Source organism: Psittacula echo, assembly GCF_963264785.1.
Source record: "Psittacula echo genome assembly, chromosome: 10".
Lineage (NCBI taxonomy): Eukaryota > Metazoa > Chordata > Aves > Psittaciformes > Psittacidae > Psittacula > Psittacula echo.
In genome coordinates this window covers 7175875-7201580 of record NC_137741.1, presented here as the reverse complement: position 1 = coordinate 7201580, position 25706 = coordinate 7175875, and the positions used below count along the sequence as shown (strand labels likewise).

At 38.4% G+C, this 25706-nt stretch overlaps 1 protein-coding gene across 1 annotated transcript in view; it reads right to left on the bottom strand.

The window, feature by feature from the left end:
• Positions 1-25706, bottom strand: part of THSD4 (thrombospondin type 1 domain containing 4) — a gene marked incomplete at both ends in the record, with an annotated part of 258803 nt that overhangs the window by 158187 nt on the left and 74910 nt on the right. The window contains one exon of the mRNA XM_080626716.1: positions 4955-5091. Within this exon, the coding sequence (XP_080482842.1) occupies positions 4955-5091 (137 nt within the window). The remainder of the gene's footprint in view (positions 1-4954; positions 5092-25706) is intronic.

Sequence of the window (25706 nt, the reverse complement as noted above, 5' to 3'; positions counted from 1 at the left end):
CATTAGGCTCCATAACCTAGTTCCCCACTTCCAATGAGCATATCCTGTGTGCAATAATATCCTGGGCAAAGCCTTGGTGACAATTTTATGCAGCATATAACTTCTTAACACAGCAGATTCCATGGAAAAAAGAACACACATAATTCACTATTTCAAGACCCAATTTTAGGAAAAAGTCATAACTAGAAGCAGTTCATTATATCAGTCTTCCTCAAATACAAACAGTGCTTCACACCAATCTTGATGAACAAGCAACCACAAACATTTCCTGTAATTCAACTGAAGGACAGACACAGATATTGATGTGCCCTTGCTTCTGCTACATTAATCCAGGTATTAGGTTCTTCCTTACATCATTATTCAGTAAAAAAAAAAAAAAAAAAAACCAAAAAAAAACAACCAACCAACAACCAAACAACCAAACACTGTAATGCCTAAGGAATAAGGAGAAAAGCTTCACAGAAGCTAGCACTGTACAGAGTATTTGATCAGAAGAACCTATAAACTAAATAGAACAGAGGTCTGGCTCTAACTTTAGGAAAACACACACACAGAGACAAACTGAATCCACCCCAGACTTTTTTTTTTCTCAGCATCAGCAATAACCATTACACAAGTAAGTTGAGATTCCTAGAGTAAACAGATTCCTTATCCTTACAAGAACAACCATATTCCAACTCTGTACTACAACATATATGAGTTAGGAGAATAACCTTAACGTACAGGAAGTACACAGTTGTCCTTATCTGTTACTCTGATCCTACAGGCACTAAGACTTCCTCAACTTAAAGTAATAATGCCACCTATAGGTCTGTTACCTGGACACAAGTGCACATCAGCAGAGTTCCAAAAGAAAGTACCTTGCTTAGTCATGTTTTGCTGATGGAAATTTAGCATGCTTGGCTATGCTTCCTATAGCTGACTTAAGTTACCTCCTATGAAGATTTTAAGGATTTCAACATCTGATAGAATTTTTTTTTTTAAAGGCAAGTAAAAAAATCTCTGCTGCCAGTTATTTTGCTACTGAGTTACTTCCAGTGTAGATTTTTAAACCTCTCAGATATCCTCAGTTAACTTCAGAAGTTAACTGGAAGATAAAAATAAACTACAATGCCAGAGAAAAATTTTATATAAAAATGAGGAGATAGTTAAAATAATTGTTTCAGGTACCTTTAAAACATATTTACAGTCCCCACACAAATAAAGTTTTATGTGAATGTCAAATAATTGTAAAGTGCGCCACTGTGTGGTAACTAACAGCTCCCCAAAATCAATTTGCTTCACAGCTCACAAACCTTTTTTCTGCCTCCTTTTGGAGCGAGTCAGTGCTCACACTTGACAAAATACTGGGAGAGACCTCTTCTAGAAGAAGTGCCTTAGATGCATGCAAAAACATACGTGCAACATACTTCCCTACAGGTACTTAGTAAACTATAATCAAGGCCAAAATTAAGAGCATTCTTCTCTCATACGTTATATATTAAAAACTGCTCAATATCCTACTTGCATTTCTCTTCTAAACTGAAAAGCTAGTAAGTAGTATCATCCCATTGGCTCCAAGAGAAATATAAGGATACTCTGATTTAAAACAAGCAGGAAAAACATTGCAAAACAAGGATAAACTAACGCACACTTCTGGCTAAACAGCAAGTTGAAGAAGCCCCGTTCATAGGCATTCTTTAACTTAACAGTACTGTGAAAATTTAGAGTTAAGAGAGGGGTAGCAAATGTATTAAAACAAACAACACATACTCAGTAATAATGGAACATTTTCAAGGCATATATATTAGGAATAACCACTAAAACAAGAATTTGAATAAAGAAAGTGGAATTCCATAGGACTGTCAATGAAAAAGCTCATTCGCATTCCAAACATCAGAAAGAGTATTGTTTAAATGTGCAGAAAAACAATTTTGCACAGAAATAATAAAACCGATTATCATTGTTAAACTTCTTGTTTCTGCATAGATAGAATGTCACCCAGTTCTTCTTGTTTTGCCTAGTTTCACTTAAGAATTATTTAATTGCTTTAAAAAGGAGTTCTTTCATTAGAATTCAGAGTCTACACCCTGGAAGCAAGGAAATCATTACTGGGATGCTATTTAGAAGTACTCAGAAATATGTTGTTCTGAACTTCCAGCATAACTGCAATAGCCACAACAACCAGGCTTTAAGAAGGACTTTTGTACATACTACTGTTTTAAAATCTTCTCTTATGCTATTGTTTATCTTTGCTGATAAGACTAAACAATGATCTAGCTTTAAAAGGCTATTCTATCTAACATTGGTTAAATATTTCAGAAAGGAGAGAATGAATTCAATATTCTGGTTTTTACATTAAAACAACTTTTCTTCAATGTATTTTCAGTGTTAAGAGTGACCGCATTTTATATATTGAGAACTTCTAAACAATGTTACTTGTGGTTGCCTTACAAAATGTTTTAAGTGATTAAAGAGTGAGAAGTGAGTAATACCTTATTTCATATATGTTTAATTTTTATTTCAGATGAAGGTAAATCTGTATTTATTACATTCTTTACCGTGTTTCAAAATTATTTTTATAATTTTTATTATAGCAACACTTTTCATCTTTTGTTTCTAAGAATAACGTAAGCTGAAAATACCAACTAGAAACAATGGTCCTGGGGAAAAACCAGATCAATTTTTTTCACGCAAGGATGTTACTGTTCTGGTAATGCACCAAAATGTCCAACAGAGGGGGACAGAGACCATAAATTCGTTAGACTCGTAGAAATAATGTGCAGTTAAGGAAGAGCTAGCTGCTACAAAGATTTGAATAAGCTCCATTACTTGAGAAACATTTTGTTAACTGTAAATTCTGAGAACTTTTCAGAAAAATATTCTCTTAAGCATGTGACACAACAAACTATTTGATTCTCTAATTATTACATCCTTCAGCTACATCCATGTTCACTCTACAGTGTATAACATCACTGTTGGGTAAAATTATTTTATTTATTTTTAATATTTTTGCTGTCTAAGCAAGTGGGATGCAAAGTCTCAGAGTCCGAAGAGATGGGCAATATATGCAACTTACTCATTTCTGTATCATATTTATTCATCAAAGCACATGATATTTTATATATGGAACAAGATGTAATTTTGTTCCAACAGAAGAATCTATCCTGAAATATAAAATACTTTGAAGAAGAAGAATGAAGCACATCTTATCTGGCATAACATTACCAACTTCCCTCAAATGCAAGCATCCTATTGACTACTGAGAGGTAAATTTTCATCAAAAAATGTAGCACTGACTTTCTAATCTTGAACCATAGAAAACACTGAAATAAGAATAACTGAGTCAGCAATGACAGTTCTCCAAAGTACAACGAAGCTGTAACACTGTATTTTCCTTTAGTTTGACATGTGTATCTCCAAATACTTCCTTGAACACTAACTCAAAACTTCGAAACTAAATGTTGTTCAAACACTGGAATGGGTTCAGAATTCAACCTGGAAAAGGCTTATTTATCTGATATGGCAAGCTCTGTTCCAAGCAGGGTGTTGAAAAACACAACCTTCCCAAGTACCTTACAACCTGAGTTATTCTACAGTTCTATGAATTCTAAGTTACACATTCACAGCAAGGATTCGCAACATGTTGTTTGTTAATACACAGCTTTGGGAAGTGGCATTCTATGCAGGCAATAGGCAATTCTGGGAATTCAAAACACTTTTCTACTAGGCTGCTGAACACTGCCTTTTCCTTCTATCCCAGGCCTCCAATACAAACATATCAGTATACACTTCTGTAATTGCACAGTATTGGGAAAACACAACAGCTAGTATAGTGAATCTGTTTTTCAGTTTTCTGAGTTATAGATCAGAAGTGTAATCAAAATAAATTTCTGGCCCTTTCTGAATTGGTCTGAGGTCAAGGAAAGCCTTAAAAAATAATCAACTACAAAGCACAACAAAAACCAACTAAAACATATCATCCACAAACAAAATTCAAAGCTATGGCTTTGCTTATGCTAAGAAATACAGAACAAAAACACATACGGCATTGTCCAGATGTGCACAAGTAAGAGGAATCTGGACATGCAGAGGAAAAGGCAGTATTTGCAAGTGATTCCCTCTGGCAAACCAAATATTTAAACTGAACTTGACCTTTCACTTTTGAGTTCATGAGTCACATCTGACCCACTTCTGTTTCTTTTGCCAAAATATACGGGAAACATTGTCCAAGCACAAAATGACCTTGCTAGGAATTTATTTATTTCACTAACCTTATTTGCAAGATTACAAACTTTTTTTTCCTAAACACTGTAACATTTTGCTGCAGAAAGTAGAGTATTTATTCAGTATAGAGGGAATCTACACAGGAGATTGAAAAAAGCCACCACAGTTGCTCCTTCTGAACCCTTGAAAATCAATCATTCACTTAAGTATTTTCTAAGAGAACATCCCTGCTGAGTAAATGGACAGCCAGTAAGACCTGTTCCTCCAAAATGGCAAATGTGGACCCATCAGAAAAGCTGTAGTAGCACCAGCTAAAAATCGATCAAAATAAACACATAAGTAAATAAACCATTATTTTTCAGACTGAAAAAAACCCTGTCTCCATTCTAAAGTTTAATCAAAGAAAGATATAATTCTCTCTTACTTAAGCTTCTAATCTTTTTATTCTGATTCTTTCCTAGAATCTCTTCCACAGAAAGCCAGATACGTAGAAAAAACTCACTGGAAGTCGCCTTGTGGCCAGAACAACTTGCATAGCCTGTTCTCAGTAGACAGAAACATGAATTGAGAAATAAAACCTGTAATAACAAAAGTTAACATTTTTCACATCTACTTAAATGAAAAAGAAAAAAGAGAGTAACATTCGAGACACCATATCACAGGTATAGTGGTATCAACCTCTTACAAAAATTACATGTGGCATAGACAGTAACTACACAGGCAGACTTGCCAGAGATAGTAGCCTTACCTTGCACTGCCCTGCCACACAGATTGAAGTTCCATTCTGGTCACAGGGTGTCCCATCAATCACCTTTTCAGCTTGTCTCACATAGAATCGGTAGCCTACTGCACGGCAATTCAGCTCACACTTCTGACTTCCCTTCACTGTGGAAAGAGACAGAAGTCCCCATTAGAAAGCAGCAGCAATAGTTTTAAAAAGAAAAGGCCCAATAAACTAAAACTAGGGACTGTGAGGAAGAAATAAATAGGCAAACTGAATGCGATGTGAATGACTACATCAAAATCAATAGTGATTAGGAAATCAACTCCAAGATCAGCATTCCAATATACCCCATGGAAATTTTAACAGTTTTTTATGACAGATATTTTCCTAAATGTCCAAAAGTGTTTCTAGTCCTACAAAAATTATGGCAAATTCAGTCTTCTTAAAGCATAATAACATGTTATGACATTTCATAACACCTAAATGGCAGCAAAATTACACTGTAATCAGAAACATGTGGATAATTAGGCTCACATATAGTTCACATAAAATAAGCATACTAACATTTAGCATTAAGAAACACATAAAACAAGCTAGATGCAAATGTTTAAGAATTCCGTTATTTCCTCTTCATTTCTACAGGTTACACTTTAGTAGCTATTCCTTAGTTCAAGAGAAAATTAAGAAAATAACATCTCTCACAATCTCTGTTGACATGCAAAAACCAGACGGAATCAGTTCACTGAATTCTGGGTGAGAATAACACAGAAGACAAAAAACAGTCTCCATAAAAAAATCTGTTACTTAAACAGATACAGCCTAATGCTTTACACTTAAGCTATCAAGTTTGTCAACACACGCGTGTAGTCTTTCTATTTTAAACCATCTGTCATGTTGAAAATATACACAGTTCATTTCCCTTATTTGCCAACTGAAATAACAGTACCTTCAGTTTCTTTCCAATCAAGAGTAGCACTGTTACACAGTGACAGTGAGGTACAAACAGAATTCTTTTTTCTTTTGCCAATACTTTCCTTGCTGCCATAATTAAAAACTCAAATTCCCCTGACCTCACCAAGCTTCGGTTCATACACTATAATGTAAATGAAACCATTTAATTTTTCAAAGATGTTATATACCTTCACTAGCCACTAAAATATGGTATTCCCAGGATTTTCTACTGGAGTTTATTTCTGAATGTTCAGCTAAGACATAAAAAATAGCCAAAACAAATAAACGCAATTATTTCAAATACATATTTAACATTTACTTCCTGTAAGAGTATCAAACTTTTCAGCTCAAATTCAGTCACCCCCTGTGCAGACACAGGATTAGTGCAGATCTCCAGCATTGCTGAATTTCGGATCTTAGATTTCCTTTTATGCAGCTATTTAATGCCACTTGTACACACCATCTACTGTGTCTGGAAATCTTTTGATAAAACCCTCAAAACCTCTACTAATTTTAAGTGAAGTCAAAGATCTGTTTTCTTAGTTCCCTTTTTGCAGAGAATATGCACACCATGCTCAACTAGGTATCTTTTCCATTGGCTGCTTCTTTAAGATAGATTATAGAATAGTTAGGGTTGGAAAGGACCTTAAGATCATCTAGTTCCAACCCCCCTACCATGGGCAGGGATTCCTCACACTAAAGATTAACTACTTTATCATTCCAAAGGCATTTCTCGCAGGTTCAATCTCCGAGTATAACAGTTAGTTTTATTGATAAGCTGAGAATTTTTCTTAGCAGCTTAGTCACTTAACACATAACTATTTCAGAATTACCACATAAATACAATTCAGCTTCAGTGATTTATTATAACTGAAAACAACTTGTCCTTTTCTGTAAGTGTCCTATTTTTATAACCTGCAACACTAGCTATCAAGCAGCACCTGTGCAGCAGACATTTACTTATCTTCCCATTCCCTAAAATCAAGCCAAACTATCCATTTCAGGCTTCTGAAATGTCCTTATCTTCTATGTTGATTCCCTTTAGTTCTAAGCATCTTGAAGCCTCACATTCCTGTACTCTTCCTAGTATCTCACATTTGGCTTTGATCCTTTAAAATATTTATTCTGGAAATTCTGAGTTTGCCTTCTAGATCCCAACTGAAGTTCTGTGCTACTCATAAAGTTGAAGAAATACTATTTCTGCTGAAGCATGGTATTCTTTCATGGACCTACCTCTTCCTTTATTTCTGATTTGATAGGGAAGCCTACTGCATTGCTAATGCAGCTTATTAACAACCACAAGCAGGCTAAGCTTACTTGCTCTGTTATATATGACACCTATTTCATAATTTCTGCTTTTGTTCTTTCTTATTAGGAACTGTTCCTGCTCATACAGAGAGCACTGGCTTTAACCAGTACCCCCAGAAAAAAGCTTAAATAAATAAAACTTTAACATTAAATGACCATTAGGTCCATTAGGATGACCATGAGCCAACACTGTGCCCTTGTGGCCAAGAAGGCCAATGGCATCCTGGGTTGTATTAGAAGGGGGGTGGTCAGTAGGTTGAGAGAGGTCCTCCTTCCCCTCTACTCTGCCCTGGTGAGACCGCATCTGGAATATTGTGTCCAGTTCTGGGCCCCTCAGTTCAAGAAGGACAGGGACCTGCTGGAGAGAGTCCAGCGCAGGGCAACTAAGATGATTAAGGGAGTGGAGCATCTCCCTTATGAGGAAAGGCTGAGGGAGCTGGGTCTCCATAGTTTGGAGGAGACTGAGGGGTGACCTTATTAGTGTAGATAAATATATAAAGGGGGAGTGTCACGAGGATGGAGCCAGGCTCTTCTCAGTGGCAAACAATGATAGGACAAGGGGTAATGGGTACAAAGTGGAACACAAGAGGTTCCACTTAAACTTGAGAAGAAACTTCTTCTCAGCGAGGGTGACGGAACACTGGAACAGGCTGCCCAGGGGGGTTGTGGAGTCTCCTTCTCTGGAGACATTCAAAACCCGCCTGGACACATTCCTGTGTAACCTTATCTAGGTGTTCCTGCTCCGGCAGGGGGATTGGACTAGATGATCTTTTGAGGTCCCTTCCAATCTCTAACATACTGTGATACTGTGAAATGTACACCAGAATAAAAGTTCATATGAGTATCTCGCACTTTGGCCTTTCATATTCTGATTCTTCTGATGAGCAACTACATCAGGCACTGTCTTGGTTAGTCATATAAAAATTACTATTCCCTAAAGACAATGTTCCCAGATATCTGAAAAAAACTTTCAACTCAGAAGAGAAAAATCTGCTAACTGAATTGCCCCTATTGAGTAAGAGGCATTTCCTATTAGAGTTTTATGTAAGCACTGTGTATTTACTATGCATAAATTACAGCAGAAAAATACATTTTAGAATTTCCTTGTAAAACAAGATACCACACTAGTAAAAGCGCTCTACTGCTTATTAACCTCAGATGTATCTTGATACCCTTCCTTACCCAGTATTTTGCCACAACTCTTGATGTTTTGTGGTTTAAGCTGTAGGTCAAGCTACACTACTGGCTTGGCAACTGGACATAAAATGTCAATTAATCAATGAGCTGTGAAGCGACTGATTCCACACAAGCAACATTTTAGTACTATGTCATCTGATCCCAGACTTTACAAAAGGATCCATCTGACCTCAGGGAATAGGGTAAGGCTTCTAGGTGAAGACCCTCCAAACTATTTGGCAGCAAGAGGCATTTCTACTCAAAAGTGGGCTTTTTAAGTGTGATACAGTTACTAAGACAGTTCACTATACAGGTTCTGTATTACATGTCCTCCTAACGTATTTGCTTTTCATTCTACCTTAGCACAACTACGTCTTTGCAGAAATTCTCACCTTACCCTACCTTATTAAATAGCAAACTTGGGTGAAATTTAATGCTACCACCCAGGTTCTGCCACACTTATTCATTATTGATTTTACTTAAGGAGGTGCCCTTTGTTAAATAATCCTGGTAACATGTAATATTTTTCATTTTACACTCTGAAAAAGTATCTAAATCAAAAAAATCATTACATTTCTTATAATGTCCTCATCAAAGTAGCCTTAAGTACCTCAGGGATATCCTGGGCTTGCCTAAACTGCGTGACTTGTTTTTTTTTCCTCAATCCTGTGTTGAAATTTAATTATGAGGAACCCAGGCAGCACAGTTCTACGACACCCCACTTCACCAGTGAGGGTACCAAGTCCTCATGTTTAATTGCAAACTGCACCTCTTCTGCATCACAGAGCAGATACTGCAGGGAAAAAAAAAAAAAACAAACCAACCAACCAACCAACCAACCAAACAAAAAAACTACCATAAAGCAATCCTTTCACATGTCCTACCAAGACAAAAAAGTCCTACAGATGGGCACTAATTCTGAAACCATAATCCTTCCAGACAAACAAAAACTTGAAGACTGTTGCTACCAGCAGCAACATCAGTAAGTAAAAAAACCAACCTGCTTTCCTGTTAATTTGTCCTATTCATTGATGTATTAAAATTCACATGCAGAACATATTTTGCATTAAATGTGTACTGAGAAGTACGTGTAAAAGTAGAAAAAGAAGAAACATGATATTCTAAAGTGCTATCTATCAAGTTCACTATTCAAGCCATAGTCAAAATGAACGCAAGACTGGAGGAGGAGGGACAACCCATACATCAATGTACAGTTGATACTCTCTTCAGAGTGATCTAATTAATCAAACTTAAATCACAATTAAATAAACACATTTAACTTCCTCTAAACAGTCTATTTCAATGCAGATTTCAGTGTGGTACATGTTTAATTACAAAAACTCAACCGTGCAACCCACCCAACCATTTTTTAAAGACAAAAATAAAACAGATTTAGACGTTACCACATTACAGCCAATGGCTAGATTTTAAACTAGGTTTCAGCAGCATTTCAGGCTAAGATCTCTTCACTGACCTGACTGAGAGCAGCACACCTCCTGGAAACACAAAAAGTATGGGAAAAACTGTCCTCCTTCAGGGTTCACAAGATCACACTCAAAGCACAGTCCCAAACTCTTTTTAATCCCACAGCTAGGAAAACACAGGTTTGTAGGAGCCCATGCCGTGCTCCCGGCACAAGGCACTGCCACCCTGATGATGCGGCACCACAGGCCTGACGGACCCGGCGCCGCAGACAGGCTCCGGTAGCATCAGAGCACCCTAGGGCAAGAGAGCGCCCCTTAAATACGGTCACTTTAGCACAAGCCAAAACGCATCAAGCTGCTGATGGAGACAACTCCTGGATGGGACACTGAAGCACACGGGACAGTGAAGGAGGACCCGCCGCAGCTGAGCTCTCTCCTCCCGGGCTCGCCGCGGGTCCAGCCACAGCCGGGCAGCTCGCGCCTCTCCACAGCGCCGCGCCGCTCCCGCCCGCGAGGGAGCTCGCGCTCGGGTCCCCGCTCCCGCCTCACGGCCGCGCTCTGGAAAGTTCAGCCTCGCAGGGCCCAAGGAGGGTGGACTGCACCCGACCCCGCGGAACGCCACATGGCGCTGCGAGTAACGGGGCTGCTGCTCCCCAAGCCCGGCACAGCCGCGCACCTGCGCGAGAGCTCTGCGCGGCTCTGCTCTCGCACAAAGGGCGAGATCTTGGCCCTCACTGATTTCATTCAAGTGTCAGGAATTCGTGTCCTCAAGAAATACCCAGCCCATCTCTAAATACTGTGCACTTTTAAAAAGGCATTTCCATTTCAGAAACATTCCTACTTGCAGAGGCTTTTTACCTGTTTGCATTTCATTAAGAAGGAATATTTCCAAATATTAAACCTTTACTCAAAGGAAGTTCTCGAGCGAAATTAAGCACATTGCTTCTTATGCCATGCTCAGAGGCACTTGGCAGCAGCCTTCTAAGACCATGGCTTGCAGCAGGTCCCTAGGTGCTGGTCAGAGCTGACACAACCCCTAAGAGCAGGAGGGAGAGGCACAGGTTCCACCTCCCATCGCTTCAGAGCCCAGGTCTCCCACCCTCCACTCAGTTCCTTTCCCCTTCTGATCCTGGGTCTTCCCTCTGTGGAAGGCCTAAAAGGAACTCCCCTCCCTGAAGAGCTCCAGACCCGAGCAGGGGGTCCTTCTGGGCTTCACGTCAGCTATTCCCTTCCTTTGCCTTCCTCTTCCAATGTATTCTGCCATCTCCATCAACCTCTAGCCCAAGGAAGTCCAGCGGAGAGGAAAACAGACACAGTGGAATCGCAGGTGAAGCTGGTGGTAGAACTGCTCAGCAGTGAGCTTGAGGAGATACAGTGAACACCCAGCCGGCAGCTTGCCAATGCACGGAATTTCATTCTAATGATATTCTTAGGAAAAAATGTTACAAGAAAGAGCATTCCAACTGCAATACATTTGCTAAATAATGTATTCAGCTGTTCAAAGGGGAACTAAAAATAGCCACAGAACCAAAAAACAAAAAACCACACCAGGAAATAACGTGCAAATCAAAACAAAATGCAGCTGATCAGTAAACTACTGACATTGCACACAACCATACACTTACTGCCCTTACAAAATGTTAAGTTGCTCCTTTCAGCTCCTGAGACTGCAAGCTTCTTGGAGCATGTACTGTGTCTTACTGCATGCACATTGAACCTCCTGCCACAGACAATGCTAGCTGTAGCACTGAATCAACAAAGAAATTTCAATTTCCCCGTGCCGTGAGGTAGGAACTGGAATGTACAAACTCTCCTTGATGGTTACTCAGTCCAAATCTTAATTTAATGTGAGATCCAGACTCCCTGTTGTTATCTATGTGGCTGTTCTAGTCTCCACAGAACATTACAGAATGCTTTTCACATTTGTCAGTTTTTGTAAGTTTGCCTAAACATCTAAAAATAGTTAATAACAAGCTCTGCAATTTGAGAAACATGCCTTGAGGGTGCCCATAGAGAAGTGCCATGCACACTCTTGGCAAGCAAATACCACATTCACGCTAATACCACATTATGGGATTAAGTGAATTTAAATTAGGCTTCATTCTGTACGCACACTGCCTTGTAAAGTCAAATTCAGTGTTTCTCCATAACTAGCCAAGATACACTCATCTATGATGTGTCAGAAACAACTGTTCCAGGAACAAGTTGTCTCCACATAGCTCAGTTATTTTCATGGCCTAGCTTGCCATGGACTGTAATTCAGTATTTACTCATGATAAAACCTATGAATCTGCTTTACAGGAAGTGTAATGGGGCACAGCAGACACTCGAAAAACTTTTAAGAGATGTACTAATGTCTATCCACGTAACATCTACTTCAGTTAAGGCTTATCAGTGCTGTAGAATTTCAGCAATAGACTTGCAGGTTACTGACATTCTTGGTTATCACATAGAAGCCAACAGAACAGAAAAGGAAGAATGGTTTTGGTGAGGAGTTTGGCAAGTCTCAAGCTGCTGTATCCACTATAGTTGTTAGTAAAACTATAGTAAGTCTATAAACTGATGTCATCTAAATAAAGTAGTGGCCTCTTCCATTCAGGAGATGTAATAAGTACTGTATTCACTAAGGTAGAACTTACAGTTTTGCAAAACCAAAGTTTGTTTACATGTTTATTTTCATATAGGAAGTGTTTCAGACAAGTGTACATACAGGAAAACGAAGACAGGTCCAGTACACTACTAGCAGAAGTCTAGTCCTTTTGCATACCGCTGTGGCTGTAAGCTGACAGCTACACTGCAGACTTAAGAGTGATACACCATGCCAGACAGAGACCTGAATGTGACAATTTAGTGCTAAAAAGCATCAACAGTGATCACCTGTGGAGCCTGGTGTGCATGATAAGTGCCTGCTGGAGGCTATCAGGTTCATCACAAAAAACTGAGCCTGAATCAGACTGGTTTTCTACTGATGGACAGTAACAAGGTTTTGAAGGGGCCAGACACAATAATGCTTTTTACAGCAGTTACCTTTTGCCAGATTTCTAAGTAACAATATGCAAACGTTTTCCAGGAAATAATTATCATGTAACTACACTTGGTCTTTCCAGCAGAAATACTAATGTGGTGTGATCTGTTTGAGTCTCTTTTGAAACTTTGTCCTTATTAGGCTTGGGAACATCTAGTGACAATAACCAGAAAGAGTTATGTTTATTTCTTACGTTGTCCCTTTCAGTTTTCTTAACTTCTCATAAGCTTTTATTATTTTGGCTCATATTATTCCCCCCCCCTCCAAAAACAAAAAAATCATTTTCCATTCTTCATTCCAGTGATTAAGGAACACTTCCTTTTTTGTTTTGTTGATGTTTATTTACTTCACGTTCGTTACTTCATAGATACTTAAAATATTTTCTGCCCTGGGGTTCAGATGATGTTGCTTTGATTACAACTTTTACAGGCATTGGTGAAATCCTACACACATGATTATAGAGCCATAATTAAATAAAGCCTCTATAAACAATTGTGCCTGCTTCAAATCCCTGCATATTCAAGTCTTTCCCTGTTGAGGGTATTTCTGTATCCTCTGATCACTGTGGAAGTCTAGTCAAACCCTTTGGGAAACCACAACATAACTCTCAATTCCTTGCCTTTGCTGTTTCTTTGTTAATAATTATTTTCTTCAACTGGTGCTCAAAATTGGGGTTTTCATTTGAAGTTTAAATAAATACAATATATTTGTTTAAATAAATACCATGATATTGAAGTTTAAATAAATACAATGATATTTGTCTACAAAATCTTCAAGATGTGTTCACTCATAACAATTTAAACTATAGATGTCAATGTGCTGTTGGCCTCAGTTCAGTAAAGCACTTTATCAGGTGGTTTATATGAGTACCTGATTACTGTTGGCTTCAGCAGAATTGCAACAAGTTGTATGTGTAATAGTAGCTCAATGCCAGTACCCCTTTAAATCCACCAAACCATTTCCTAAACATGCCTGTTTTCACATCAGCCTTTCCCTTTGTTAGGCAGTCAGAACGCACAGTGCCATTTGTCAGTCACTGAAGACACTGGCCGCTGGATGTCTCCACTGCTCCATGCGAACACAGATTAAAGGTCTGGGTCAGAGAGAAAAAAGTTTTTTAAAAGGCACTTATGTGTATTTACAAGCCATCACTCACAGTTTGCACGTAGCGCACAGCAGCCGCGCTGACTTGCACTCTCTGGCCCTTCGAACAGCCAGGAGATGGCAGTTTCATTCAAGCCATCACTCACACTTTGCATAAAGTGCACAGCAGCCACACTGACTTGCACTCTCTGGCCCTCACAACAGTCAGAAGATAGCAGTTTCATGTAGACTTCACTTCTGGTGAAGCTTTGAGTAACAGCTCCCAGTACGTGCGATCATAATTACGAAAATGTTGCTAGATAAGTACAAGAAAACAAAAGAGGAGTTGCTTAAGTTCAAAACTTTTTGCTTCCCTTTAAATCCAGCAACAGCTAAAATTTTATCAGTAAAACCCTCATAATATGATGGGTGAAGAAGTGTCCAAAATATCAAACACAGGTGATTCTAATGGGTAGGGAAGTTTTCTCCTCACCATTTTATTCTTTTGCTCCAATAACTGGCTAATTCGTGTAAATCTGATGAAATCAACCACTTACAAACTGTATGCCTTGAAATCCCCTAGAAACAGTTTGAAAACCTTAGACTATTAGGATTTCATGAAAGATGGCTTCTCTTGCAAGGATATTATACAGAATTTATTAAAAAATAAAATAAAAATATTTAGGGAACATATTATTAAAGCCAAAACTATAGAAAAAAATAAAATAAATCCATATGATCTCATCCTTCAGCTTTTTTTTTTTTTTTTATTCTGGCACTAATCAGAGAAGAGAACCTGCTACATGCAGTGCAATTTCTCATCTGGAAAATACCATCATGCTCTCCATCCCATGAAGTGCTGACCACTTCCTGAGGGAGGCTGAGAGCTATCAGTGCCAACTGCTATTAGCTTGGGGTGTTCTGAAACAGCTTGAAACTGCTTTCTGTCTGTCTTAAAATCTGAAAGAGCTACGTATTTCTGTTTGACTCTTAAAATACCGGCCTCTGAAACCTCAGCTTGCATCCGCATCTGTATCTTGAAATACGATTCTATCTCCATCAGCAGACTAACAGCCGACAATAATGTAAAATTGTTGTGTAAAATCAGTGCTTTGGCAACAGTAGTCAATATACCTCCAAATCCTGCCTTCAGACTTTCCACAGAGTGCGTGGCCATTTTTATTCAGATCGATTCTACTGAAGGAGTTCATGTCACACTTCAGAATAATAAATGCCAAAGGTAGATGGGAAGAAAGGAGATTCAAGTTCGGGCTTGTGAAACCCCCAGCAAGATTCCAGACAAAGGCTTTCTTTCAGTCACCTCTTAAGGGAGTATGTTTATGCTGAGAAAGTTAAATGCCTTACAAGTCTCTATCTTATTAAAAAATGAACTCAGTATTTGAACACTAAAGATTCCCAAAGTAATGCTTTTCATTAAAAAATGTATTAATAAATAATAATAAATTAATGTAATATACAGATATCTAGTATTTAATAAAACTAACAAGGATCCACAGAAAGTCTTAGCTCATGTTTGTGTACCATTGGAGTTTTCATGTAAACTAATGGCATGCTTTTACATATGTAAGTTACTCCTCACTCAAGTGCATCCTAAACTTTCTTTGTCATGAAGATTAAAAATTACCAAGCAACCAAATGTGACAGCAGTGGGAGGAGGGAACACAATGCTGCTGTTTCTTAGTATCAAGCTCCTGTACAGAATGTGACAGCTTTTCAATTCCTTTTGTTGCATGACTGGCAACAAATCTTTCTTAAACCAAGCTTGCATTAAAGTCAGAATGCTTCCCGAAGTTATGCTTTTATGAGCTGAGGGGAGGAAGAAATCTAACATTTTATCTTTAAAAAATAGAACTGCAACATCATTTCTTACAAGAAATGATGACACAGTATATTTTTTAAATCTTTGTGTAATCATCTTTCATTTTACTTTAATTACATAACTCAGACAATAATAATAATACACCATTTTTGTTTATATATTAGTTTCTTTAAACAGACTGAATTTGCCAGGACTTCCCAGACAAATAATTTTGGATCATAATAACGCATAATAATCCTTATCATTCCCTGCCTCTTTATCCATGCTTTCTCCAGAAAAAAGTGACTCTGGAACACATCTTTTTTCCACAAATCCAGATCATGGACTGATTAACAGATTGCAAATCATTTCATATCTCTCTGGCTGATAACCTTGTCATTTACAGTTTTCAGTGCTGACATGAACATGGCAGCTTTGATGAACACAAACTTAAAATCCACTACCTGTGGAAATGAACACACAGTGGATTTATGCAATCTGCAAATAAGCCACCTTTTAAAAATTGCAATTATTACAAGTTTGCTTTATTAAGCGTTACTCTTTTCTTCAGAAGCAAACTGTAGATAAAATAAGGTTTTGTGAAAAGCTCCAGCACCTAGACAAGACGAGACAGTCGTTACTGAGAAAGGACGGTATGTGGATTCTTTAATGGTATGCATCTGTCTGTGCCAATGAAATCAAGGTCTAAAGGGAAAAACACAGAAGGAGGTTCAAGGGTGAGGGGGAGAGTTGGTGCAGACCCAGTAAATCAACCTGATCTGATAGTCTCAGTTTCAGAATCTATGAAAAAGCACTCATATTATTTTGGTTCTTTGTGATGCCCAGTTACATTGATTCGAAGCTGCAGATACCACAGAGTCCTGAACCAAACATGCAGTAAATGTATTGCTATTATACCATCACCTGTGTGTAAATTAATGCAAATACAAGTATATCTTGCATTCAGCTGACCTATTTTCCTGCTGCCAGCAGGCAAGGTCTGAGATTCCTATTTTCACAGCTAAGGAGAGAAGCTGTAACTTGGGCTACATATGAAAGCTTTGTAACTAAAAAGAAAGCACCTACTTTTATACTCTTTATACACAGGATCCTTAGCACGTCTACGTATCAATGGGCAAAGCCAGAGAGGAGACTAAACCTCTTTTTTTCAGGGCTTGTAACTTAAGATTTTTTGTTCCAGGACACCACCAAGAAATTACCACCTGAGGAGCCACTGGAGAAAGAACAAAATCAGAAACGAACAGCAGCTCAAAGTCAGCCCCATATTGACTGTCACTGCCCCTTAGGAAATATTTGTCACTATGTTCTGACTGAGCCTTATAGACTTAAGGACTGACTTAAGTAAATTACTAGTATGGGGTGATGAATGCTTCTGAAATAGTAGAAGAGGCTTGTACTTATTTAAATATTAATGTAGCTCTTACTGGGTCTAAAACGTCCTGAGTGTACTTTTATGGCCTCCTGCCACAATCCTTTAATAGGCAAATAAATTCTTAAGGAGTAGTTAAAACATTCTGTGCTTATATTTACATACTCAAAGACATTTATTTCCTACATTCTCATAAACATTAGTTAAAAAAAAAGCATGTTCTTTAGAACAATGTTTTCACTAGGATGCCAGTGACCTGAAGCTCAGTCAGTTAACTTGAAAGCTGCTTTCCTTCTGGTAAAGTACGAAACATTCAGTATTTGGAGATTTGGGTTCATGTTACATGTATTTTTAAGATGGGTTTTATATAAAAGGCTACAGTGATCACTGCGGAGACTCAGGATTTCTTAGTAACTTTGCTTCTGATCTTTTTTTTTTTTTTAGGTTTTTAAAGTTTTCATGCTCTGATGACCCCTACAGAAAACTGAAAGGTACTGACTCAGTGAACTTGGATCTGACAAAAATCTGACTGGAAGGCACTGGGGAGCTAGTTATTGCTCCTTGCTGATGGGAGCTGGTCTCCACTAGCTCTGCTCCTAGCACTACTAGCCTCTGTGCTCTTAGCCATCGGACTTCAGAGTAACAAAGATTAAGTTCTCTCCTCACCTCCTGTACCTCTCTCAGCTAAGAGAAAATTACAGTGTCTGATAAAATACTATTTTCATGTTGAGAGTTTTGCCTCACAAAACTAGGATCTATCTCCCTCGTTTGTGGCATTACCTAAATCCCATGCCTCCTGGCCCTGTACTAGGGTGACCAGAACTGGGCTGCGAGGCTTGTTTCTGAGGAATGCTGCAGCCACCACTGCAGGGAAGTTGCATACTAGAGTGCTTTCCCATTTGATGTGCCCTTTTAACTGCACTTTTGCTGGATTATCATTACATGTAATAAATAGAACTAGATACTCTAAACAAAGTATGTGGCAACTTTCTTCTTTCATCCCCCATATTCTCCCTGAGAATTTGCTTTTTTGAGACAGAGGGAAAGAGCTGATAATGTAGGTTTTGCCCTCAGACCTTCAAGGGATCACACAAGAGGCCATGCTGCCTGCATATGAACCTGGGGTGCCTAGAGAAGGAGGACCCAATGCACTCACCCCCAGGCACTTGCAGAAATTACTGAAGCAATCTCAGAGCAGTTGTTATCTTTGAAGATTATGGAGGGTGTGTCAGATGCCAGAAAACTAGAAATGGACCAATAGTTTCTGAGCTGCAAAATGCAGAACAAGGAGGAGCTGGAAAAAATGCCTAACAAGTCAACTCAGTTTCATTTCCTGGAAAAGCTCCTCAAGAATTCAAACCCACGGTTCATAAACACCCATAAAATAATCAAGGCAGCAGTAGCAATCAATATAGATTTGTCAAGATAAAAATCTTGTCAAACCCATTTAATTTCCTTCTACAAACAGGCTCTGTGTGCAGAAGTGGTGGCTGCAATTTTGCTTGGTTTTTCTAAGGTGTTAGACAATTCTTCAAGCTAGGAAAATATTGTCTAGAAGAAATTGCTATAGGAGATGTGCCAAATTGGTTCAAAGACTATACTCAAGTAGTTCACTGGCTAGGTTTTGGTATCTACTGAGTGAGAATCTGCAAGATCTTTCCTAAGTACTGTTCCAATTTATGTTTTCATGCATGAGGTAGAAGATGGGATAGAGAGATTATATTCACAGGTAACATCAAGCTGGGAAAGGCAGCAAGAATATGGAGGGAAGGATTACAGAAAAATACTAACAGCTTGGGGAAGGGTCTGAAAAGGTGGGATGCAATGTCATAGGGATCGGTGCAATATCCTTCATTTATAACAGAACAACCACCTGCACAAACACAGCCTGAGTAACTAATGTGGAAGCAGTAATTACACAAGGAATCTGGAGCAGTGACAGTGGATCTCATTTAACATGAGACATCAAAGGGAAGTTAACAAAAAATAACTATTGTACAAGTAGGCATAAAACAGAAGGTAGTCTGCAAATCGCATCAGTAACTCTCACATTCAGCCAGAGCACTGCATCCACTTCTGGACACAGGTACGTGTGAAAATCATGCAGAGGAGACAGTGCTCTAGAAAAACATGACCAAAGAGGGAAGATTCAAATCACAGTACCACTTTGAAAAAAACAAAGGGGATGTCAGTATCTCAGAGAGATAATGTACGGAAGGGTATAAAAGTGTTCCTATGTGCACTGTGGACTGGAGAGGAGACAATGGGCAAAAGTTGCAGCATGGAAGATTGATGTTATAATATTATACTTCACAGAAAAATTTCAACTGAAAGGATTAATTAAGCACCATTTCATTATGGAGACTGCAGAATCTCCACCACCGGAGATTGGCACTACTATAAACTGAATGAAGTCCCTGTACTCTTCTAAATGGTTCAACTTCCTAACCTAGAGTCTCACAGAGCACACAAGCCTTCCTGCATTTACTGACTGACTATTTCCTTCTTCCATAGTCCCTACTTATGACACAGCAGTAGCTTTCATTCAAAATACTTTTCCTGTCATACAGTAAACTTTGAGATGATGTTGTTTACCCTTAAGGAAATTGTTAGCATTAATACAAGCAGTACACAGCATTTTCTGCATGAATAAACCTCTGTTTATTCATGTGGCCTCTCCCCAAAGACATGCAAATCTTCAAGCACAGTCCTAGATACACATATGTTCAGAGTTCAAAATGAGAAGGAAGGAAGATTTTCTTGCACCTGGCTGGACTCTGTCCCAGAGCATCGCACCAAGGAATATTAGCCCTCAATTGTAAAAATATTTCTGACAGGTCAGGTTTTGGCTCTTGAAGGCAGTAAATTGTGAAATTTCAGAGTCTTGCAAATGCTACCTCTAGCAGAAAGTGTAATTAAAGTACATAGATTCCTCTCACCAAAACTGCGTATGGAAAGCATTTTCACTTGATCAGTGTAAAGCTGTAAGTCTAACAGAGTAAGAGCAATGTAAGCACTAACACTTAAAAATCCTACTGTAAATATTATCACCATTATGCCATCAACCCATACAGTAACTGCAGCAACAAATGCCCAGATAACATCAAACACATATATCTGGGTTTCAGGCTGTTGATTTAAAGGTTGCTACTCATAATTTTCTTAGTTTATACAAAAATGAGACTTAATTGATGAAATATGTTGCAACTACTTCAAAGCATCTTACCTACTCTGAAAACCTTTGTTTCTATCGACCTCAGATTCACCCCTTCTCAGTATCAATGTCTTAATAGGATGCTGGAGGTCAAGCCATGGATCTTTAATAATGAAAAATATCAGCATGAGCATCTGGTAGTTAAGTACATCCTTCAAAACCGGAAAATCCTTCTCTTGAATGATAACATAACTGTTACCATCATAAAGGAGCAATACAGGGCATGTTTGCTTAAAGCTTCACTTTTTAATTTTCATATCACAGTAGCCAACAGTTACTTCTCTGTGAAAGTATCAGAACCGTTGTGAAGATCTGAACCAGAAAAGTTTCTCACTTTTGCGAAATGTAATTTTAAGGCGTTAAAGCCACAATTTATAATTAGCTTACAAGGAATGTGTGAGGCCTATTGCTTGGCATCCATGCAGACACAAACCAATACAGAATTTTAGTGGAGATGTTGGACATTGCAAAAATTGTTCCAAACCCTCAAGAAAGCTAAGTTAATAAACCATGTCTAGGCTAGTTACATTCATTCTTCCCACAGCAATTAGGGGGGAGAGGGTATGAATGTTGAAATGTGCAAGTCATTTTTTAATGTCTGTATCAATGAATGTTTGTTACTGGAGCATGGAAAGAGGGGCACACCTTCGTATAGCTCCCTTAAAATGTGCCAAAGCTGTTCTCCCCACCCCTACTGAGGTTGGAGTCAATGCAACATAGTAATGCAGGAATTCTTACTAGCTTGGCAGTAAGACTGCAGCCAAATATGCAAGCTATTCACTAATATTATCCAAAAATAGACAGCAAGCACAGTTTGTGATTTAGGGTTCACCTGGTAGAGACCTTACGGAGGAAGAAACCATTTGTGCTGAAATAGCAGAGGTAGCTTTACTAAGTGTGAAGAGTCTGATGGGGAAAGGAGAAACTTCAGCAAAACAGTGTAGTGAAAAATACTGAATCACAGTCACAGACTTTAACTTATCTCTCTTTGAGTAAAAAAGCAGCTATACAAAAGCTGAAGTTAGCGATTATCAATTTTCAATTGAGATCATTCTGTACTAACTCAGACACTTTAAAACTATATACATACAAGCTTTCAGCAGGTCACCCTCCCCCTTCCTGCTCAAAATAAGCTGGTTAATTCCTTTAAGCAGCCTACTCAATGTGATGCGCAAACCATAGTAAGTAATCAAGGATTTTGGGGGAAAAAAATCCAGTACCTCTCCTCACAATTAGCACAAGAAGGTTTTTCACTGTTAATACCCAGACTAATAAAAGCAATTAAATATCCATACTCAATCCATACTCTTTTTTATTTGGTTTTCTCCTAAATTCTAAAATACTCTGCCATGAAAAGGGAGTACAGACATGAACTGGTGCTACACTACCACTGCAAGGGAACAGCAGGATTGTATCTAGTGCAATGACTCTGTCTTCAAAGGAAAACAGGAAAGTCAGAAGGAAAACAGAGCAGCTCACAAGTTGCATTAGCTGCCACCCTTCTGGAATTGATAATTAATGGATGAGAGACGGTGCCAAGCAAATGACCTGTTCAGGTGTATTCTGAGATGGAGATTATTGATGAAATAAATATTTTGAATTTTGCAGCTCTCTAAAACATTGGTGAGCTTCTGTTACAATACACCCAAGGACAGTGACCTTACCAAGTACTTGTGCTAGATAAACCTTACATATGCTGACACCAACTATACCAAAGTTTATTGCTTGTATACTGACCAGCTTATACAGAACACAAATGTAGAACAAAATCATATATTAATTAATAGCATACTCTTAAGAAATCTAGTGAAGATGCAAGAGAATTCAAAACATATGGAGGCATTTTCCTTGACTGCACTCTATATTAAATAGGAAGATGTATTAGTTACAACTGGGAATTACTGTAGACAGCTATCTGCCACAGACATGCTGCAAGATATTTAACATTAGAACATTTATAGTGCAGATGAGGACCTGATCCAGAAATGCGCACTGCCCTGAGTTGCACAGATGCATCAGAAAAACTGTTTTGGTTCCCTCATTACAAAAGATGGCCCTTATCCCAATTAGAACACCATCTAAGCTTTAAGTTAGGCCATGAGTAAATAATGTAGTGTAGCACAGCTTGTTATATAGGATGGTTAAAGAGTAATACACAGCCCTGGTGCTCTAGGAGTTATTTTCTTACACCAGACCAGTTCTCTAACACTGGGTTTTGGCTAGATTTCAGTTCCTGCGCACTACATATAGAGCACAGAAGACTCATATCTAGGCTGTCTCTCCATTTCCAAAAAATAAATAGACTTTAGAGTAACAAGCTAATTGACAGAAGTTAAGACCAAATATGTCAGTTTTGAAAGAGATTATGAGAATGCAGATGGAAGGACCTATAGACTGACTTATCTGTATAAACTCCAGGAAAAAAAAAAAACCACAACAGAACTAGCAGAACATCAGATGCAAATTTGTACACATTTACCTACGTTTTACAATACATACAGCCATTTAAAACAGTTTATCTTCTAAATATTTTCCATCATTTTCTATCTCTCTTGAATCTCCAGTCACCATGTGCTTGGTCAGATTATTTTATGGATGCAAGGTATCTCTTTCCATTCGCAAACATCTCTAAGTACGAGGCCAAGATTTCACTCTGCGACAGCAAATACAGACTCACAGAAAGTTCCCACAGAATGTCTTTAATAATCAATAGACAATAAGGATGGCTCATGGGAATGAGAAGTGAATGAAATGTATTTGCACTGAGCTAAGAGTGTTAGAAGATAATTGGAGTCAGAAAATAATCCTTGAACTAATATTTTATTTCCACTGAAAGACAATCACTTCCATTTTGGTCATGATTGTGGACAGGGCGACGATGGCACTGACATGTGGCTTGGCGCAATGTAGCAGCACTAGAAATAGGAAGAAGGATGGCTGCTGAATCAATGTGCTTAGTTTAGATTCAACGTAGCAGTACTATAGAAATAGGAAGAAGGATGGCTGCTGATTCAATGTGCTTAGTTTAGATTCAACTAGCTAACAGCAAAGATGAGCAAGTAAGAGTATTTTTCTTTTGTATTTACACTGAAAGAAGTTGAGATGATTTCAGAGTGATTTCCAAAACACTTACAACATTGGTAAGATAGAACTCTTTCACCTTAGGGTTTAGACTCATTTATAGTTCTAAGAGTTAAATTAATCATGAAATTTAGTTTCTCCTTTAATGGTATCAACAATGACAGATAAGAATAGAATAAATAGCATTTTAGGCAGGATACTTTGTATTAGACCCTGCCATAGCTAAGACTTGCTTTATTGCATTGGACAAAACAGTAACCAGCCATGTTCTATAAATTACAAACCAGAAAATGAGGATAAATCTTCCCTTTTCATAGATTTACTCCTATAATTGCCAAGGTGTTCACATAGTACTGTGACAAGAGCCAAATGAGTACCCAGACAAGTTGAATCTTCTGCTCCCTAACACTGGGTAGCATCATAGCTGACATGATATCAATATGATCAAAGCAGACTTCTGTTCAGAGTGAAATAGCATTCAGACTGAGAAAGCATAATAAAATTGGCATCTGGGTCTTCAAAACAGCTTTTACAGGCAAGAATTCCTGAGAAGGAGCGCTGCACACAAATCTTCATGCAGAAGACACAGCATCAATTCTATCTGCAGCTGTTTTAGGCAGGAATATTATTGCAAGTATAATCTGACTGCATTTTAAACTGGATTTTATCCAGTGTTCCTACAATACCCCAAGGAGACTTGATCCACTGATGAATTGTAAACTGATTTTCATAGAACAGATTCAACATTTTTCAAATATCTTCTTTAATTTCCCAGTGACTAATGTACACTGTTTCCAGCAAGATGTTTTATTCTAGTAAAGAAAACCAAAGCTTTTAATTTAGGAAGTTCACCTTCTTCCTGCATATGCTGCATCTTCTCTCTCTTCCCAGCTCCCACCCCAAATGAAAACAGAGCTCAAGTCACAGAAGGGCTAAACGTGTCAGCCCAGCTAACCATAATGACTTTCCATCTTGCCAAATGCAGATTTATGCAGCAGAAGTTGCTGTCCCCAGACAACAGGACCTTTGACATTTTCAACTTAAACTTTCCAACTTAGCTATTATCACTTGGAAAAAGTTCCATTTTTTTCTTTAAAATGAGGACGCTGCAAAGATGCAGGAGAAATGACTGCAAATATTTTTGTAGGTAACTATCACTGATTTTAACAGGAGCTACTCAACCTCCACTGTCGTGGATAACTGTCTGAGAAAACTTACATATGTACATGAAAACAAACATACTGGTTTTGGCTTACCCACACACTTAAAATATTTAAATATTGCTTGAACCAGTAACTAATGAATCCGTACAAAGTTCAGTATTTCTTCATGATTCATTTTGCTCAGGTTTTCCCTGTGCTCCTACTCCAGGACTGGAACCCAGTCCCTATGTATAGCCTTGCATGGTCAAAAAGACAATGCATTGCCAAGACACTTCATCTAGCCACCGCCCTCCATAAAGAGGTCCCTTGTTTATGCTTTAAAGCCCTGATTTAAACCCTCTTGCTTCCTATACAGATTTGATGCAAAGGAGAATACAGTTGGGCACAGCCATCTCCTTCTCTGCGTAACAGGAAAGGAGAAGACAAACCATGGGTCACTCACCCCACCCCATTCCCCAAGGTGAGTAGCAGTAGCCAAAGGAACTCTGTAATTCCAGTTTCTGCCAGTCAGGATACTGACTAAATAAGTAAGTAAACGCTGCAGAATGATCTTATTGAAAACCCTCCAAATTTCAATACAGCAACAATCTCTTAATATTGTTTGAACACAAACCAGAGATTGAATGTTCTGCAATAAAATTTGTCAGTGACGCTAACAAAAATATTAAATTTCAGCAATATGCTGACTTTTTAAAAACGGACATCTGTTTATATTTAGGTGCTTCATGTGACTATATTCAACAACAATGAAAGAATGAGAGCATTCCTTCCCCCAAATCCCTCCAAAACTGATGGGCTCTTAATCAGCAAGCTGATTAAATTGAGAAATTAGCAGGAAATTGAAGGAAATCAAATCATGCAGTCCTTGTTCGAGGGAAACACTCCTACTGAAATTAAAGGGAGGAACCTGAAGTTCAAGTAATTGAAATCATTTGACATGAGTAAGGATTGCCGGATTTGGCACAGGATGAGTAAGGGATCCTAGACTGTCCCTCAATGCCTCTCCATCTTTGTCTTCTGAAACTTACCTGGTCTCAGGGCTTCAACAACTACATCATGTTGTATCACGATCTTGAAGTATGTAAAAGCAGAACCTTGCTAGAGTTGAGAAAGTCTGGTCTCACATCTGAATTACAGAAAAT